This window comes from Phaseolus vulgaris, chromosome 3 (genome assembly GCF_051622355.1).
Source record: "Phaseolus vulgaris cultivar YP4 chromosome 3, ASM5162235v1, whole genome shotgun sequence".
NCBI classification, from domain to species: Eukaryota; Viridiplantae; Streptophyta; class Magnoliopsida; order Fabales; family Fabaceae; genus Phaseolus; species Phaseolus vulgaris.
The window spans coordinates 36,264,511-36,283,076 of record NC_143500.1 but is presented as its reverse complement, the minus strand read 5'-3'; the positions used below and the strand labels follow the sequence as shown (position 1 = coordinate 36,283,076).

Genomic DNA, 18,566 nt, shown 5'->3' with positions numbered 1-18,566 from the left:
TTCATTCAATTAACATCATCTCATTTATATTATTTTATTATCAGTGGAATGTTTGCTATTTATTTATTGTTATTGTGTTGTCCTGAGCCTATTCAGTGTTAAAGAGGTCCATGACCTAAGATTTTATTTAAATAAAAATTTAGGGAGTGGTGAGATAAAATCCAAGGATAAGGGGTACATTTATTGATGAATTTTATGGCATAATATTCCTTCTGAGTTTGAAAACATACGGAAATAATAATGAGAAAAGTGGAATGAGTTTTTTTGGTAACTGCTTTTGAAAGCCTACTTCTTTCTTTCTTGTACCTTCATACACCTAATTTTTATCTCAAAAATGTCTTTCTATATAAAAAAATAAAAAATTAAAGTGTCATTATATTCTGGAGGGTAAATTCCCTATCTAGCACCATTTAGACTTTTATTTCCCTAACTAGCACCCTTTTGTTTTTATTTCCCTATCTAGCACCCTTTTGTTTTTATTTCCCTATCTAGCACCCTTTTGTTTTTATTTTCCTATCTAGCACCCTTTTATTTTTTATTTCCGTATCTAGCACCATTTCAAAAATAAATAAATAAATAATAATTTATTTAGTTTTTGATAATTTTAATTTTGAATGCATTAAAAAATAAATATTTTTAATGTATTCGGATTTTGAAATACTTACTAAAAACATAAAAGATATAAAATAAAGGCAAAACAAATTAAGATAAAGATAAAAGATATAAAAATAAATCCAAATAAGATAAATATAAGATATATAAGACGATACTAAATAAGTATATGTTGATCATAAAAATGAAAATAAATGAAAGATGATAATTCATTTAATATTTTCTTCAATGGTACATTAAGTAGTTTATGCGAAATGAAACATAATTAATGACGAGAAGTGCACAATCCAGTAATGTTGGGACATATTCTTTATGTGGGTCTTGGTGTTTGACAATATGAACATTTTTTTTCCGATCATGTTGTTCTTTTATGTCCATATCAGTCCTTATTTAACTTTGTTTTTTTTATAATTATGTCCTGTATTTTTTACTTCAAATTAACATAATTACATCATCAATAATAATAAAAATAAATACTAATTTATGTTTATATATTCAACTTTTATGTTGTTGTAGAGTTTAATTTTTTATTTTATTCATTCTTAAAAAAATTTAAACTAAACATTTTAAATTTATTACTTTTTTATTTTTATTTTGTAAAAACACATTTCTTTATTCATTAACTATATTTCTAACTGTTTTAAACATTAAAAATATTTATTTTTTAATGCATTCAAAATTAAAATTATCAAAAAATAATAATTTATTATTTTTTAATTTATTTTTGAAATGGTGCTAGATAGGGAAATAAAAATAAAAATGTGCTAGATAGGGAAATAAAAACAAAAGAGTGCTAGATAAGGAAATAAAAACAAAAGGGTGCTAGTTAGGAAAATAAAAGTGTAAATGGTGCTAAATAGGAAATTTATCCTATTCTGGATTATATAATCTGAAAGTTTTTTTTTTATATTCATAATTAGCTTCTGATTAATTAATTCATAATTTTTTTTAAATTTGTGATTAGTTTCCGAATTATACATTGTAGAAGTTTTTTTTATATGAGATTAGCTTCTAGATTTTGTAATTAAGATATATAATTCATAAATTCAGAAAAAACTTCGAAATCGAAAATATTTTTAAATTATATATGGGAGTAATACAAGAAGGATAACAAAAATGTATGGAAGGCTCTGCTTTGAAACATAGAAATTAGAAGGTGACAATTGGAGCATGAGGGACAGACTTTTGGATTGGTGAACAGTCCCAACCCTCTTCTTTGCTATAAGAGATGACGAAGTGTTTTGGGGTCCAATTTTCCCCCTTTTCTTCTCTTTCTCTCCCGACCTCCCTCTGTCTTTCCTCCACAATTTTCTTAGCTTCTCTTGCTTTTTCCCACTCTTTGCTCAATATGGCTTCGCTTAACTCTCCCCAAATAAGGGCTGTTTCTGTTGCCCAAACACTCTGATAATGTATAACACAATTTCATTCAGAAGACATGCACATTCACATTTTCAGCAAAGAGAAATTGAAAAAATAATCATTCTTTAAATTATCTTTTTATCCTAGGCATGGAAAGAGTGTTCTCTAGCAGTCAGCATTCTTTGGGGAAATATAGAGGCAGAAGAAACTAACAAGCAAGTGAAATACATGTGTTTACCTCTGGTTCCTTGACGATTGGAGCTTTAAGCCCTGAAATAACTTCTCTTGCATCATATATCACTCTTTCTTCCGCGTTAGATGCATTTTTAACTTTTACAGTTCTGTTGCATTTTGTGGATTAGGAACTTTTTAGTAAACAATTGGAAAACACTGGTTTTTGGTATAAACAGGAGCATATAGGTTATTAACAAAAATTCAAAGAGAGATTACCTGTCCCAATGACCTTCAATTTTGTGTAGAATCTTGTGAGACAATGAATCATAGATTTTTCCTTTAATCTGTCTTCGACCTGCACCAAACCCAAAGAAAGATTGGCTCATGTAGTTTAATTCTGCCACAAGGCCTGTTTCTGGGCACCGGATAGTGAGATTGCCAACCCATTCAGTCCCGGGGATTGGAAGAATTCTGATTACTAGATTCGGAGAATTCATTTCATACGTCTCTCCATGATTGTGGAGCTTCAACTGTCGTTTGCCATGCACCTTGGTTTCTATCGAAGTACCTGCATATTTGGTTTTGTTATGCACCATTAACCACAATTCAAACATCCATGCTCCAAATCATCAATTGAAGCAAAATCAAGAATGAAAAAATGTTTGATCCTGATATCAATATTTATACCATTGAACTTTGAAACCGGAGAGTGGCACCATGTCATGTCTATGTTTTCCTGGTGATCAGTGCCATAGAGGGCAGATACAGGAGGGTGGTGTGAAACCTGCAAACAGAAGCAGATGCATGTAAAAATCCTAATTAATTTATGTTTAAAAAGCAGAAAAGGGTGTGGTGATGAAAGAATTTTGAAACCAAAATGAGAATGATAAAAAAAGAGTGAGTAAGTATAGTACCTGCTCAAGTAAGAGATTGAGGTTTCCTTTGGAAACATGGTGAGTCTCACCAAGAGTGGGATTGTAGGGTGCAACACCAAACCTTAGAGGGCGTGTAGTAGAAATGGTCCATGCTACTACTAATATAAGTCTATCTAGTGGGGTCTTCCCACTGTTGAGGTTGCTTAACAAATCTGATGCTGTGCAATATATAGATTCTGCATAGCACTGTAGTTGTGACTTTGGCATGTTGAACACAGGTGGCAGCTGTGGACCAATACAGATTCAACAACCAAATCCAACTATCATTTTCTATTGCTTATGAATCATCATAAAAAATATATGTACCCAAGATAGTAAGAAGTTTCTATATATTAAATATAATTCTACTTGGTAGTAGTAAATATATGACTTATTTTCTTTTTTAGTTCTATATTTATAAATTTTACTTTTAGTGTTATTACAGTAAATTTATTAGTTCAATTTAACTTTTTATTGTTACTAGTATAATCGGAATTTATAAATAATATTTAATTTAACTTTTTATTGTTAAAATAACATTTAATTTAATCAAATATAATACTTAAATATTTTTTACTTTAAAAATAATTTTTATTTCATGATTTTTTTAATTATTTTTTTGTCTAAATTTTTTTCAGGAAAAAAGAAACTAATTTCTATATGTTTTTCAAGTAATGTAGAACCTAAACTTGCCTTGAAGCATGAGAGATCAGATCCTTGCCGAATATTCTTGAAGAGACTTAATATGCGTTGCAGAATATTTGGAGCTTCACAGTGTTCATCTGAACCTGATTCGCCCTCAAGTGTTAGTGGTTTTGAGAGCACAATTTTTGAGTCCTACGGGTATAAGAATAAAAGTTCAAATTAAAATTATGTGTGTAGATTAAATTAATAATAAAGAATAGATTATGAGAAGACAATAAAAGTGAAATATCCATAAACTTATAATAATATCTTGAAATTTTAGGATAAAAGGTATATATCTGATTATTATAAATTAAAAACCAAAAATTAGTGCCTAACTAATATGAACATATATATGGAGGATAGAGTAAAATAGGAGAAGACGTGTATGAATATGCTTCACACCAATCTTAATAATGTATTAAACATAGTATTCCCCACCCCACCCACATGCAGTACTACGTTGAACTCGTAGTTAAATGGTTCCATGATAAAGTCATCATGAACATTAATGAGCTTCTCACTTTTGGTAACCATTAATTTCTCACATTCAATCACGTATAGAACTTCTCATGTGCTTGCATGGAAACAACTCGCAATCACATCTCATAATAAACCTTACCATAGCTCATACCATTTACTTCACAAATCCAATTTTAATGAATAACCTTATCTAAATTAAGATACCTAATTTGGAAACTTTTATTTAAAAAAATCTTTTAAGAAGTTTCTCTTTTTATAAGTACGATGGTGTTAGACTTTTCAGTTTTTTATCATCAATTTGATTTTGTACAACCTTAACTATATCATCCATGTCTAGTTATTCATAAGTTGTTAAATTTTAGGTTTATAACTTTATTTTGTATAAAGATTAGAACATTTCCTCAAATATTTTCTTTAATTTAATTTATTTTTTATTAATAAAAAATTACATCCAATCATCAACTTATTAGTAGGTGAGACCTAAAAATAAATTGAGATTTTTTATTTTAAAATGTTAAAAAAATTTATTGAAATATATAGTTATTTTTAACTTTAAATACTACTAACAAATAATCTCAGATCATTTTTGTTTGTATTAGTGAGTCTCAAACATGATGCAACAAACACTACAAGAAAATCATGAAATAAAAACTATTTTTTATATACTAAAATAATTAGTTGCAATAGTAACTAAATTAGAGATCATTTTAGAAACTAAAAAAAATAGTTTATAAATTAGTTTCTATTATTATTAAATATTTTCTAATAAATAATACTTTCCCTATGTTTTTAATAAATTAACTCTCATCCCCTATGTTTTTAATAAATTAACTCTTTTTATCATTATTTTACTTAATTAAATAAAATTTAAAAAAATTATTAAAATTTAAAATTATTTTTAGGAGATAAAAATTAAATGAAAAAGGCTGAATAATTTTAATTCTTTCCATTAAAAATATCATAAAAACATATTATGACTAAATTATAAAAGTTTCTTTAAAATATTTTAAAAAAATATATTAAAAAATCGGAAATTTAAAAAATAATTTAATTTTGTGTTTATAAAGTTCTTTAATTTTTATGTTTTAAATATTTAATTTCTAATTTTTATAAATTTTTATTTAACTTTTAGTTGATATTATATTTTTAAATATAATAAAGCTGGTAAGTATCACTTTATTACAAAAAAAGTATAAAAGGTATACATGTCTATTTAAAAATCAAAGAAAAATTAATATTATTTTATTAAAATATAAAAATAAATGTTTATTTTAAAATTAGTGTAAATGTTATTAAAAAACCCTTATATTTTGGCTAAAACTTAAAACTGATAAAAGAATATGTATTTTAAAAAATAGTATCCCTAATATTTCTTATAAATGTCAAATGAGGAGAGTTTAGATAATTTTTTTTTAAAAAAGGTATTTTTTAAAAGTAAACAATGAGATTTGCGCTATTTATGAGAGTAGCAAACGTCTTGCCACCACGAATTCATCTATCCGGATATTTTGACAAAAAATCACAAACAACAAATAAAGGATAGAAAAACCTTTTTAAAACTTTAATATTAAATTTAATTTTAAATAGTTAATTAAAAAGTATCAATAATTACGTCTCCTGTGCCAGTATAAGTGATTTAGATATTAACTAAAAAAAATTTAAAAAATTTAAAAAAATTTAAGTTAATAATTAAAAAAATGCATAAGTTTAATGTAAACTTTAAAAGGAGATACTCTTATAAAACAAATATGACATGTAATTATGTAAAAGTTAGGTACAATTATTTTCCTTTTGAGATGAGAAATAAATTCTGCTATACATGAATATAGTAAAGAAAAAACAATAGACTAAAAAGGAAAGAAACATTAGACTAAAAAGGAAAGAAACATTAATTATATAAGTTACTTTTAAATACTGATAATTTATTTAATTTATTCGTAAAATAATTTATAATCTAATCAAATAGTAATTAATTATTTTAGTTTTTAAAATTACTTTTTATTTAATAATATTTTCATTAATATATATATATATATATATATATATATATATTTAACACAGCGTCTCCAAATAATAAGGGATTATAGAATTACAGACAGAAAAAATCAAGGATAACCAACAACTAATTAACACAAACCAAGTCCTTTCATAATAGTACATATAACATGAAGTGTTTGGCTAATATTTGTCGATTCTTGAATACTGAATTTTTGTTACTTTATGTAAGTGTGCAGTTAAATATTACAAAGCAAAAACCAAAGTTAAGCCTAAAAGGATTTCTGAAAATTTTAGCAGAATGAATGCTTTTATCTGCACTAGTTGCAATTCTGTGGCTTTGAAAGCTTATTACTGTCTGCAATTTAAGTTTATTTTTATACAAAGATTACGAAAAATAATAAATATATCTATTTTTTAAAACAATTTCATTCTCTTAAATTAATAATTTAAAGATGAATTAAAAATAAATTAAATTTTTAATAACATTTATAACGATTAATTCATTTGTCATAATAATCTAAATAGCGACAAACTTGTAAATATCAAATGATTTTCTATGTCATATGAAATTAAAATTGATGTATAGTTCAAGTTTTTTTTAAGATATTTGTTTTGGTATTCAGCTATTTTTTTTATTTGTCTTTACTATCCAATCTTATTATTACCGCCTCTTTTTTCCTCCTCCACGAAACTACCATTTCACACCACTATTCACTAAGGTGAGATACAGTATTTTTTTTTTCAAAATGTATATGAAGGAAAATAAATAAAGATAACATAACATTTTTTTTTAAATGTAATACTTTATGTCGGTAAAATATCATTACATGAAAAAATGATTTATTAGAAATAATTTCTGTAGTGCGTGTTTCTATCTATGTGCAACTTATTTTTTTCTGAGTTCAGCAAAAGATAATGTAGAGAAACTGGTTTGCGGCATTACTAGTAAAATCATAGAAGGAACTAACAGAGTTTTGATATATTTGAACTCACAATTAAAAGACCAATATAAATGGACAATTTGTTTATCTTCATACATAATATGGTTAATCTCTTAAATTTGTGATGAGGCAGAACTATTTTTAATAAATCTTGCTCTATCCAGGTATGGCTGAAAGTCTTCCACCATAATACTGTGTTATTTCTGTTGATTTTTAAAGAACGTAAAACTTTCAAAAGTTTGGTAAGGAATAGTATGAAGATATGAAGTTAGGGAGATGCCAGAAAAAGATATATAGAAAGAGAGATTAATGAGAATATAACGTACCATTGTAATTTGAAACTTGATGGACGCAAAATTGTAGGAGCAGGTGAACGAAAATGAAAGTTGGTGTATGAATAGGGAGAAGGTATTTGTTCAGACAGAACCTCTCTGAGTTCTTTCTGAGAGAAATTAAGAATACAGAAAGCAACCAAGGTTTATTACAATTTTATAATCACTTCATTATTTTTCTGTGAAGTTATAAAGATGGAAAAAGGAAGCGAAATATGATATTTGGAATGAGTCGATTAATTTAGAGTGGGTCCTAATAATAAAATAAGACGATAAGACTGCCACTGATCATTTAATATAAGGACAGTATTGGTTGGTTGTTGAACAGGACTTAGTTCGGTTTACCATCAATGGAGCAGTCAAATTCAATGCACTTCTTACGGACACTATTACAAGCATTAGGGTTTACTGAAAATAAAATGTCTTTTGAGAGTTACTATAGTTCATTCATATAACTACAACTATTATACCACTTAATTGATACTATTGTTCTTGTAATTTTTGGTGCCTGGAAAACCTTGAAGGAGCTCAGAAGATTCATCTCTAAATTGTTTAGAGATGTTGGACATTCTAGGAGATATACCACTCTCTCAAGTAAATAAAGAACAAGATCTGTAGGTTAAGGTTTCAGGATGGGAGAGAATTTCACAATACAAAAAGAGGTTTCTGTGGTTAGTCCTTAATTTTTTTTAATTCATAATTTTAGTTTCTTTGAAAAAATATTTGTATTCTTAATATTGGGGTCTTGTACAAAATCAAAAGTTTTTATGAAATTTAGCATTCTTAATAAAATCATTATACTGGTTTAATAGAATGATTGGAACCCATACTTAACTCTACTTGAATGAGTAACTCTCTTTCAGAATTGATTAGTATGGGAAATAGAGGGTACGTGGAAGTTTCTTCAATCGCACATTTCAATCTTTTACATTCCTCACTCTTCATTCATTGTGAGGGAAATAGAGAGTTTCATATTCACGTGGGATGCATGTGCCCTCATCTCTACTCCTCTTCCTCTCTCCCATTTCCAACACCAATCTGATGAGAGGGACACTGTTCTTTCAATTTGTTTCCTTCTTTCTATGACAAATTGGACAGTTCATTGCAGATTTCATGGCAAGAATTCAAAAGCAATACCTGCTTCACTTATTGCTTTTCATAACAACCATGCATATTGCTTTAGCTCATGACTTTCACAATATCTAACCCCCTTCATATATATATGAGTTTTAAAACATAGATGAAAATAATGCAGCATGCCGTTGTTTGTTGGAAAAGATGGTAACAGTTTTAAAAGATATACAAATAAATTACAAGGAGATGATAGGAGCGTTTGGGACCCACTTTTCAATTGGTGAACAGTTCCATCCCTTTTCTTTGCTACAAGACACCAAAAAGTGTTTAGGAACCCAATTTTCTCCTTTTGATTCTCTTTCTCTGTGAAGCTCCCTTTGTCTTTCTTCTATACTTTTCTTTGCTTCTTTTGCCTTTTCCCAGTCTTTGCTTAAGATGGCTTCGCTCAATTTATTCCAAACTAGAACTGTTTCTGTTGGCCACACTCTCTGCATAATAATGTACAACACAATCTAATAATAAAACGGGACACTTGCACATTCACATTTTAAGCAATGAAAATTGAGAAAATATATATACATGTATGTGTGTTATCATTAAGGAAAATGTACTTCCTAGAGCTAACACAAACAATATATGATATTTATTACCTCTAGATCCTTGACAACAGGAGCTTGGAGTCCTGATATAACTTCTTTTGCATCATATATCACCCTTACTTCTGCATTGTCTGTATTCTTCACTGTTACAGTACTGCAACAATGTGGGAATGATTGGATTAGGAACATATAGGTAAACAATTGACAAAAAGTGGTGAAAGGTACGTAGGTTTTGATTTCTGAGGACATATAGGTAATTAGTTAATAAAACTTCAGAGTGGGATACCTACCTATCCCAATGACCTTCAATTTTACACAGAATTTTCTTAGATAATGAATCAAAAATCTTCCCTTTAATCAGTCTCCGATTTGTTCCAAACCCAAAGAAAGATTGGCTTATGTAGCTTAATTCTGCCACAAGACCTGTTTCTATGCACCGAATAGTGACATTGCCAAACCAATCATTCCCAGGGACTGGGAAAATTCTGATCAGGAGATTAGGAGAATTCATTTCATAAGTCTCTCCATGATTGTGGAGCTTCAGCTCTCGTTTGCCATGAACATGAGCTTCTACTGAAGTACCTGCATGATTGATTTTGTTATGTATAAGTCTTTCTTTAATAATTCGAATTCAAAATTCAGAAAACGTTGGAACATTAATTATGATCAACTGAAGCTAAAATTAAGGATGACAAAGATTTCCAATTATTATGAAAATGAACATATTTATTTTATAAAAGAACATATATATGTTGAAGAACTTAAATTACCAGTGAATTTTGGAACAGTAGAATTGCACCATATAATTTCTATGTTCTCCTTAGAATCGGTTGCATGGAGAGCAGACACCGGAGGGTGATGTGAAACCTGAGAACAAAGCATATTTGTATGGAGATTTGAATTAAGCGTTTTAGGGAAAAGTGAGAATGAAATAACATAGTGAGTATAGTACCTGCTCCAGTAAGACATTGAGGTTTCCTTTGGAAACATGGTGAGTCTCACCAAGAGTGGGATTGTAAGGTGCAACACCAAACCATAAGGGGCGCACTGCAGAAATGGTCCATGCTACAACAGATATGAGTCTATCCAATGGTGTTTTGCCACCGTTGAGGTTGCTTAGGATGTCTAATGCTGTGGAATATACGCACTCTGCATAGCACTGAAGCTCTGACTTGGGCATGTTGAACTCAGGTGGAAGCTGCACCAGTAATCACTTACAATAATATGAGAAATCAAAATTACCTTTTCAAACATAATTTACAACTCTATCATTTCTTGAAAAATGTCACAAACTTTAGTACCAACTCTTTCAATTTAGTCATGTAATAAAAATGTTAATTGTTATATATATATATATATATATAATATGGTGTAGGTAGCTTACCTTGAAGCAAGAGACATCGGATCCTGGGCGAACATTCTTAAAAAGACTTAGTATGCGCCGCAAAATGTTTGGAGCTTTATAGTTTGTTTCCTGATCTGATTGCCTCTCCAGTGATAATGGCCTACTGAGGACTATTTTTGTCTCCTACACCACAAAACAAAACATAACACACACTATGATTTGTGAGTGATGAGAGAAATGAATGATGAAGGTCAGAAGCTGAATGAATGTGTACTTAGTTACCATGTATGTCTGCAACAACTTCACTTGCTGAACTCAGAAGCTAGCTAAGGTGAAGCTGAATATATATTTTGTTGTACAAGTGGTAGCTGCTTTTATTTATATCATACCTACACTGTAAAACCTAATTTGCCCTCTACATAACACAGTACATGTGTGTGTAATAACTACACTTCAATGCATAAACAGTTACTATAAATTTTAGGTTACAGTAATTTAAAGATAATTTCTAGCGGTGTGGCCAGGAAGTAGATACATTGAAAAGGTACTATTTGTTTCCATTAAAAAAAAATTGTTGAGAAATAGGATGAATATGTATAATTGATTTCGATGATCTTGAAGAAAAATAAATGAAACTGTAATGTTTCAATCGGTGTTCACATGTTGCTGCATCATGGATCGACAACGCGAGCACGTTTAACATGTCTCACTCAAGCTTTGTGACAATAAATACTGCGTTCCAGACCCAACGTTTTGTTTCTGCCTCGTGTATCGTTTTGGTCCTTCCTTTTTTTTTGGTTTTTACTATTTTAATTGTGAAATATCTATCTATTCATAAACGAGATATTTCATATTTATAAAAAAATATTAATATGACATTCTACTGGATATTTATCTAAATACATCTCAATTATCACTCTATTTTTTTCAAAAAATATAATAAATAAGAAATTCGATGATATGAATTCGATAATTTACATATAGGAGACACATACTTCCACCTTAAAACTTTAAAGTGATAAATTTGTTAATTTTTGTGCTTTTTCTTTATATATTATTCATGTTACACATCTCTCTTTATTGTTAAATGTTTAATTTCATATTTGAATTTTTTACAATCTCTTTCGAAATCTCTTTCGAGTATAAATGTGTTCACACATTGCAAACTTTCTTCCCAATTTGAAAGTGGCCCAGGTTGAAAAACACTCCATATGTAAACAATCTTGGCAACTTCTCCCTGCACCATATCAATTTCAACATACACCCAATCTTCTATTTAAAATATAAAAATATTCCCTCAAAATGATAAAAATAATCTTAAATAAATAAAAATATAGATAAAAATTACTTCCGGAATCTTTTATTTGGAAATATTTTGGATTTCAATTTCTTGAACATATTTTTGAATTTCAAAACTTTTTATCCAAAAATGCATTTTCAATTTTGTGTTCCAAATTTTTTTTTGTCCGAAATGCATTTTTTTAATTTTGAATTATATTTATTATTTTGGATTTTTAAATTCGAAATAAGGATAATTTTGAAAATTTTTAAAAAATAATAGAATGCAAGTTAGAATTGATATCGCACAAAAAGAAATTGCAATCTAAATTATCTTCAATTGTGTTTTATTGTTTGTTATTCTTGCTAATTCAACCACTATTATAAACTTTTTTAATATTAAATATTAAATTTTCTTATTAACTATAAATAAGATCAATTCATAATATATAAATAAGTACAAATTTCACGTTAATTTTATAAGATTAAATTAAATTTAAAATTTAATTAAAATTAGTATAAAAATTATTTAGAATTTATTTTAATCAGAACTTGTTATTATTTCATCAATTATTAAACCATTCATAAATATCTAATTTCACACATAAATTAAAATCTCAATCTCAGCGTAAAAAACGTAAAGGATTGTATTAAAGATTTCATAGAGATAAAAATAATTAATATATAAGTAATTTTTGTAAGATGAATTTAGATTTAAAAGTCCAACTTTTAATATAAAAATAACTAATAATACAAAAAGTATTGAAATTTAAAAGGAAAACGACTAATAACAATAAATAAACTAAGGAGCAATGATTGGGGCTGGAGGGACCCATTTATGAATGGGTAAGCAGACCCATTCCCACGTGTCTTTGCTGTAGGACACCCTAAAGTTCTTAGGAACCCAGCTTTCTCCTTTCATACCTCTTTCTCTAACCATCTTCTTCTCTCTTTCCTCCACACCTTCCTTTTCTTCACTCGCTTTCTCCCATTCATTCCTCATTATGGCTTCACTCAACTCACCCCAAACAACAGCTGATTCACTTCTCCACACCCTCTGCATGTAACAATCACAACACCAACAAAACCTTTTAATTGCCAAATTATCCAACACAAGTAAAATTAAAATTACTAACTCCATTGATACCAATAATTCATGCTGTCAGTTGTCGGTTTTTTCTGTAAGTAACTAGATGATAAACATGTGCTTAATTGAAATAAAACAATTAGGCTCAAATCAAAGTCTTTATATAATGACAGAGATTACGAATGTACATCTGTATCTGCTTGGGTGGTGGCTATGCAGAAGTTTTTCTACGGTACATGTTTGGAAAGGGACGTGTACGCGGAATTACGGAGTTTCCAACCTAACTATGTCAACACGTCGTTACAATTAAATGCTTGATGCAATATGTTAAGAACATTATGCTTGATTATTGATTGCTGTACGACTCACTAAAACTGAAGCACATACCGTATTTATTTGTTTAGGATGCGTCGCTATCATTTAAGTTTCTTTTTCATTGTCATATATATGAAAAAAAGAACAACAAGAAACTCTAGTTAGAAATCAAATATCATAAGAGATTACGATATTTCATAACAATCTTTGAACTCTTGTTAGAAATAAAATATCAATAAAAGATTAGGATATTTCTTGTTAAAAATCAAATATCAATAAGAGATTAGGATATTTCATAGTTTATAAGTGGATGTAAACCTAATCTCTAAATCCTAAATCTTATATTATAAGTTGGTTTTATGAAATTAAATTAAACTTAAAATACAATTCTTAATAACTTTTTTTTAACTTTTAAAGGATTCAAACGGATGAGAACATACAAAATAATATTCTTTGATTATAAAATGAACCAACTATTAAAATTTTTAAATCAAATTACAACACTAATTACGTTTAATAAAACTACTTTATTAAATATAATTTTTTGCATGTATTAAATTTTGACAATCTAATAGTTTAAGTTAAAAGTTTTTATCGAATGAGTAAGTCTGCAGGTTTTTATAAATTTTTAAATCATTTGATAGTAATCAAATAAAATTACCCTGCTATAAAAATGTTTGATATCCAATTTTAGTTGAGATAATAAAAAAATGACTGGATTATTTAAATTTAAAACACACTAAAAGTTACCCACTTGGTTATCTCTTTAATATAATTTTATTGTGTTTATAATTTAATGAAAAGGACAATTTTTTTCTTCACTATTACAGGGGATGATTTGTCTAAAGAACATTCTTGTAGTTCCTAATCAGAAAAGGCTTTTGCAGGCCATGCCAGGAAGATTGGTTGATAAATATCAGGGATATATAAATATAACTAATTAAATATCACAAGCAAATGGAGACAGAGCAGAAGTTAATTACCTCTGCATCCTTAACCATAGGTGTTTTGAGCCCCGAAATGACTTCTTTTGCATCATATATCACTCTGACTTCTCCACTGTTTGAATCCTTCACTTGAACTGTCCTGCATAATTTAATTTCATAAGAAATGTGTCACTATAATCATCATGTGTAGCATAATATTCTTGAAAAATCAAGTCATGTGAAAGTCATTAGAGAAATTATATAAAAGAATTCTATGAAATGAATAAATTTTAAATTATAGAGATGGAAGAAGAATAAATTAATGTTGGAGTTGGAGAGAGTATACACGTACTTATCCCAATGACCATCAACTTCGTAGAGAACTTTGAATAATGATGAGTCAATGATCTTCCCTTTGATCAAGTTACGATTTCCCCCAAATCCAAAAAGCGAGTGGCTTGATGTGTATGATATTTCAGCAACAAGACCTGTCTCAGGGCACCGTATATTAACATTGCCAATCCAGTCCATCCGAGGAACTGGAAGAATTCTAATTGAAAGGTGAGGACTATTCATTTCATATGTTTCCCCATGATTTAGGAGCTTCAGCAGCCGTTTACCATGCACTTCAGCATCAATGGATGTGCCTGCATATTTAGTTTGAAATTCTCTCATGAATTTACAGACATGACTGCTGAATAAGGGGCTAGCATTTACAACTTGAAATTTGACTTGAGACAGGTTAATTAAAATACTTGTTCAAGATCATTGTGAACCAACATAAGCAATGTTTTGCATGGATTCAACCATGGCATAAGTCAGAGGAACATGTAAAGATTCCACACCCAATTTGACCATCTAGAGGAAGACTGCAAAATTATACTAGTGACATCTTAATGAAATGCAGCACTTGAAAGAATGCATTCAGTTTTCACTTTGATATCTCATTTGTAGAAGGCAGGTAAATGCCATAATGCAAAAAAATAGAAGTCTTAGTGACACTCTTTAATTTCCTCACTAGTTAAAATTCATTAGAAATTACAGAATGGTGAGTGTGACTCAACAAATAAGAAGTAAAATTCCCACAAATTTATGATTTCTAACAAATTTCAGCTAGTGATGTAGAGTTTAAAAAATGTGTCAAGAGTGTACTGCGAACATATGTTCCTTTCTTAATTCTTTCTAATATCTCGTAATTGCTCTATGAGTGGTGAGCCACAGAAATTTGCTGCATGCCGAAAACTGAAAGCTACTACAACCATTCTGTAAGTTCGTTGTCGAGACAGATTTTAGTTATTGGCTAATTAATTAGGAATTGGAAAAGAATTGTATTGCAATTGTACATTTCAGTTTTTAAATTATGAGTTAGTGTGGATTTGAGTTACTAATTGTCCTAGAAAAAGGTGAAAGATACCATGAAATTTTGGAACAGGTTGTTGCCACCATATCATTTCAATGTTTTCCTTCTCATCTGTTGCATGGAGGGCAGACACAGGAGGGTTGACAGAAACCTGCAGACACAAGAAGGTGATTATGTTATTATATCTATCACGTTCAATGAAGAGAGAGTCCACATTTGAGCACAAATTGAGAAGCAATAAGTACCTGCTCCAGTAGGACATTGAGATTGCCCTTAGAAACATGGTGCGTCTCTCCAAGAGTAGGAGTATAAGGAGCCACACCAAAAGATGAAGGGCGTGTGGTAGATATGCTCCATGCTACCACAGATGTGAACCTGTCCAGTGGACTCTGCTCACTGTTGCATTTGCTCAGCAAGTTGGAAGATGTGCAGTACACTGATTCACCATAGCATTGGAGCTGAGATTTTGGGAAATTAAACACAGGCGGCAGCTGTACACAACACAAAATACTTAAATCTGTGATCATTCATAACTAATGCCTATTAGACAGTCACCATTAAGTTAATCCACCCTCTTTGTTCATGTTTAATTTTTGGTAAAAATATCTACTCATCACCTTTGATCAATTCTCCTTTTGAATCAGATTAACTTTACTCAAAAGTTGAGTCCACTCGAAATCATTAAAGTTATCCTCTATACATGTATGACTGTACTTGTATACATTTAAGCATTAAAATTGTATTCACAAATATAATTTTGTCAGTCTTTGGTATTGCCGAAAATTATAGGCAAATGTAGTTGTTGATATAATCTAAGTTTTAAGAAATGTATCTAAATATTCATCGAATAGAATATGTTAGAGCATTGAAGCAGTGTATGTAAATTTGGTAGGTCTAGATGAAGTTGAAAGTTAGTGTAAGAGAGAACTTGCCTGGAAGTTTGTGAGATCTGATCCTGGCCGCACGTTCTTGAGTAAACCTAACAAGCGACGCAGGAGATTGGGGGCTCTATAAAACGGTTCTGCATCAGATTCGCCTTCTAATGAGAAGGGTTTGGTCAAAACAATTTTTTTAGCTTCCTTCCCCATGGCTACCTCCATCTCCACCTAACCACAATCAAACACATTCTTAATACCCTTAAACATTTACCATTATCTGTGTATAAATTAATTAAAATATGAGCAAATAGCAATGACCTTTATAAAATATTAACTGCGATATTAAATTATTTTTAAAAACTGATATATAGAAGAGAGTTTCTTGTAGCCTTCATTTTTTGACTCTTTATTTTTATTATTTAAAAATTCTATAATTTTAGTTCAATTCTTAATTTTGTATGTGTTTATTTTTTTCATATTTTAATTAACTTCTTTACAGAATATTAAATAAATAACTTCTTCTTTCTTCTTTTTAACTCCTTATGGCAATTAAAAAACAGTGACTAGAATTGGTATCAATAATATTCTACAGTATCGTGTAGTGGGAGAACGAATATCAACCTTCCTTTTTTAAGTTTCTCGTTTCGCTTTCACGTGCTATAAGGTTTTAAGGTGGTGACATGACAACCAACGCATATAATATTATAATAGCATTATATTGCGTGATTAACCAAAATGTCTACAAACAATGTAGCGTGCATTCATATGAGTACCACCAATTTGGAACAGTAAAACCACCCTTTGGAGGTGCCGGAAAACAGCATAGGAAAACAACCTTATAAAGAATCGAAACTTAATTGAATCTAAAACAGTGGATGCTGTTATTGCAATTAGTATGATATGGATGGGGTGCACACAATACAAGCATGCTCAATCACAGATGGAAATAGTTGAGAAACACAGGACATACCTTGTTGGACAGTGATTGAGGTTATGAAGAAGATGAAGAAGAAGCAGGGTTTGGCAGTGAGAAAAACTATGTATGAACTCAACTTATGGGGAGTTTAAGGATTTGATTGAACAGGGAAACAAAGTTTGTTGTTTGGGCCACTCAAAATGAGCATGCCTGAGTGTATATTAATGGGTTGGGTTTTCCCATTAAATTTTAGCCATTTTAGAAAACCTAATAGTAATCGGTGGCATTTGGGTGCTTGCAAAGATTAAGAACTTAGTTAGTTGGGAGAAAGCTTGAACAAATAAATATTCTCTCTGACTATCACAACAGTTTCAGTCAAATTATATATGTACTAATTATGTATTAGTTATCCTAAATCACACGGTTTTTAAATAATTATCACATGTAACTAAATATAATTATTCTTATTATTATTTTCACGAATTCAAATTCTAAATTCATGTTACATAGAAATTATTATTAAAACCTGGATAGTCTAAACTATCTAATTCTTATTAAATTGACAATCATACCCATTATATGAAATTTATTAAAAAATATAAAAATTTATTAATTGCACTTCATACTTTATAAGTCAACAGTAAATTTTAATCCATAAAAAATGTTAAAACACTTCGTTAGTACTCCTCTTTAATTAAGAATAATTAGAAATTCCATACTATCTTCCTTATCCTCCAATATACCCTTCTACATCCTTTTAAGAAAGTATTAAATACAAAAATTAATACATCTTAAAATATAAAGCACATTTAATATTTACTGTAAAAGTAGGATAATTATTAAGATAATATCGGAGAATTAATTATTCTCGTAATTAAATGCCTGTTCAGAAAACTTATCACCTAAAACTTGTCATTAACACGAAATTTATTTATTTATACATGTTTTAAATAGAATAATTTAATTAGTTTTCCAGATATTCCTTAAACTGTTAAACATAAATACATTTGCTTTGGAGAGTTGGAGTTGCAATATTGTGTCATTGATTATGCAACTCAGAAGTCTATCATTAAAAACATGTCTTAGGATCTAGGATTTAACCACCTTAAATTGTTATTTTCAGCAAGCCAGTTGACTCCAAAAGATTCCCGTACGTCACATACACACCTAGAAGCAGCAAGTGTGGTGGACCACTGGTAGCCTTACTAGTAATGTATCATGGAAGAAAGCAAATGAAAGGACAAAACCTACCCAGTTTGAACATTCTTGGTGGAACATATTAATACTAAAA

General features: G+C 29.3%; 3 protein-coding genes across 3 annotated transcripts; all 3 read right to left on the bottom strand.

Annotated features, from left to right (window-relative positions):
• Positions 1-1,669: 1,669 nt before the first annotated feature.
• LOC137807251 (oxysterol-binding protein-related protein 4B) lies at positions 1,670-7,658 on the bottom strand. The gene is made up of 7 exons (XM_068607769.2): positions 7,492-7,658; positions 3,753-3,896; positions 3,060-3,305; positions 2,833-2,929; positions 2,422-2,713; positions 2,210-2,312; positions 1,670-2,013 (listed from the first exon to the last, which is right to left on the bottom strand). The coding sequence occupies exons 1-7, from the start codon at positions 7,492-7,494 to the stop codon at positions 1,762-1,764; spliced, it is 1,137 nt and encodes a 378-aa protein (XP_068463870.1). The 5' UTR covers positions 7,495-7,658; the 3' UTR covers positions 1,670-1,761.
• Positions 7,659-8,688: 1,030 nt separating this feature from the next.
• LOC137807252 (oxysterol-binding protein-related protein 4B) lies at positions 8,689-10,912 on the bottom strand. The gene is made up of 7 exons (XM_068607771.2): positions 10,798-10,912; positions 10,555-10,698; positions 10,123-10,368; positions 9,941-10,037; positions 9,461-9,752; positions 9,222-9,324; positions 8,689-9,059 (listed from the first exon to the last, which is right to left on the bottom strand). The coding sequence occupies exons 1-7, from the start codon at positions 10,798-10,800 to the stop codon at positions 8,808-8,810; spliced, it is 1,137 nt and encodes a 378-aa protein (XP_068463872.1). The 5' UTR covers positions 10,801-10,912; the 3' UTR covers positions 8,689-8,807.
• Positions 10,913-12,500: 1,588 nt separating this feature from the next.
• LOC137807253 (oxysterol-binding protein-related protein 4C) lies at positions 12,501-17,630 on the bottom strand. The gene is made up of 7 exons (XM_068607772.1): positions 17,330-17,630; positions 16,414-16,587; positions 15,727-15,972; positions 15,536-15,632; positions 14,474-14,768; positions 14,179-14,281; positions 12,501-12,850 (listed from the first exon to the last, which is right to left on the bottom strand). Exons 2-7 carry the CDS (start codon positions 16,579-16,581, stop codon positions 12,596-12,598), a joined length of 1,164 nt encoding a protein of 387 aa, XP_068463873.1. The 5' UTR covers positions 16,582-16,587; positions 17,330-17,630; the 3' UTR covers positions 12,501-12,595.
• Between the last annotated feature and the right edge of the window lie 936 nt (positions 17,631-18,566).

What these genes read in the sequence shown, in the direction of transcription:
- LOC137807253 (XM_068607772.1), bottom strand. Translation starts at nt 16,581, where the DNA reads ATGGAGGTAGCCATGGGGAAGGAAGCTAAAAAAATTGTTTTGACCAAA. An exon ending in CAGATCTCACAAACTTCCAG is followed by an intron (nt 15,973 to 16,413) that starts GCAAGTTCTCTC and finishes TGTTGTGTACAG; the next exon opens with CTGCCGCCTGTGTTTAATTT. An exon ending in GTTGATGGTCATTGGGATAA is followed by an intron (nt 14,282 to 14,473) that starts GTACGTGTATAC and finishes TAAATTATGCAG; the next exon opens with GACAGTTCAAGTGAAGGATT.
- LOC137807251 (XM_068607769.2), bottom strand. An exon ending in TCCGGTTTCAAAGTTCAATG is followed by an intron (nt 2,714 to 2,832) that starts GTATAAATATTG and finishes CCAAATATGCAG; the next exon opens with GTACTTCGATAGAAACCAAG. An exon ending in CAATCGTCAAGGAACCAGAG is followed by an intron (nt 2,014 to 2,209) that starts GTAAACACATGT and finishes ATACATTATCAG; the next exon opens with AGTGTTTGGGCAACAGAAAC.
- LOC137807252 (XM_068607771.2), bottom strand. An exon ending in ATTGAAGGTCATTGGGATAG is followed by an intron (nt 9,325 to 9,460) that starts GTAGGTATCCCA and finishes ACATTGTTGCAG; the next exon opens with TACTGTAACAGTGAAGAATA. An exon ending in CTGTTGTCAAGGATCTAGAG is followed by an intron (nt 9,060 to 9,221) that starts GTAATAAATATC and finishes ATTATTATGCAG; the next exon opens with AGAGTGTGGCCAACAGAAAC.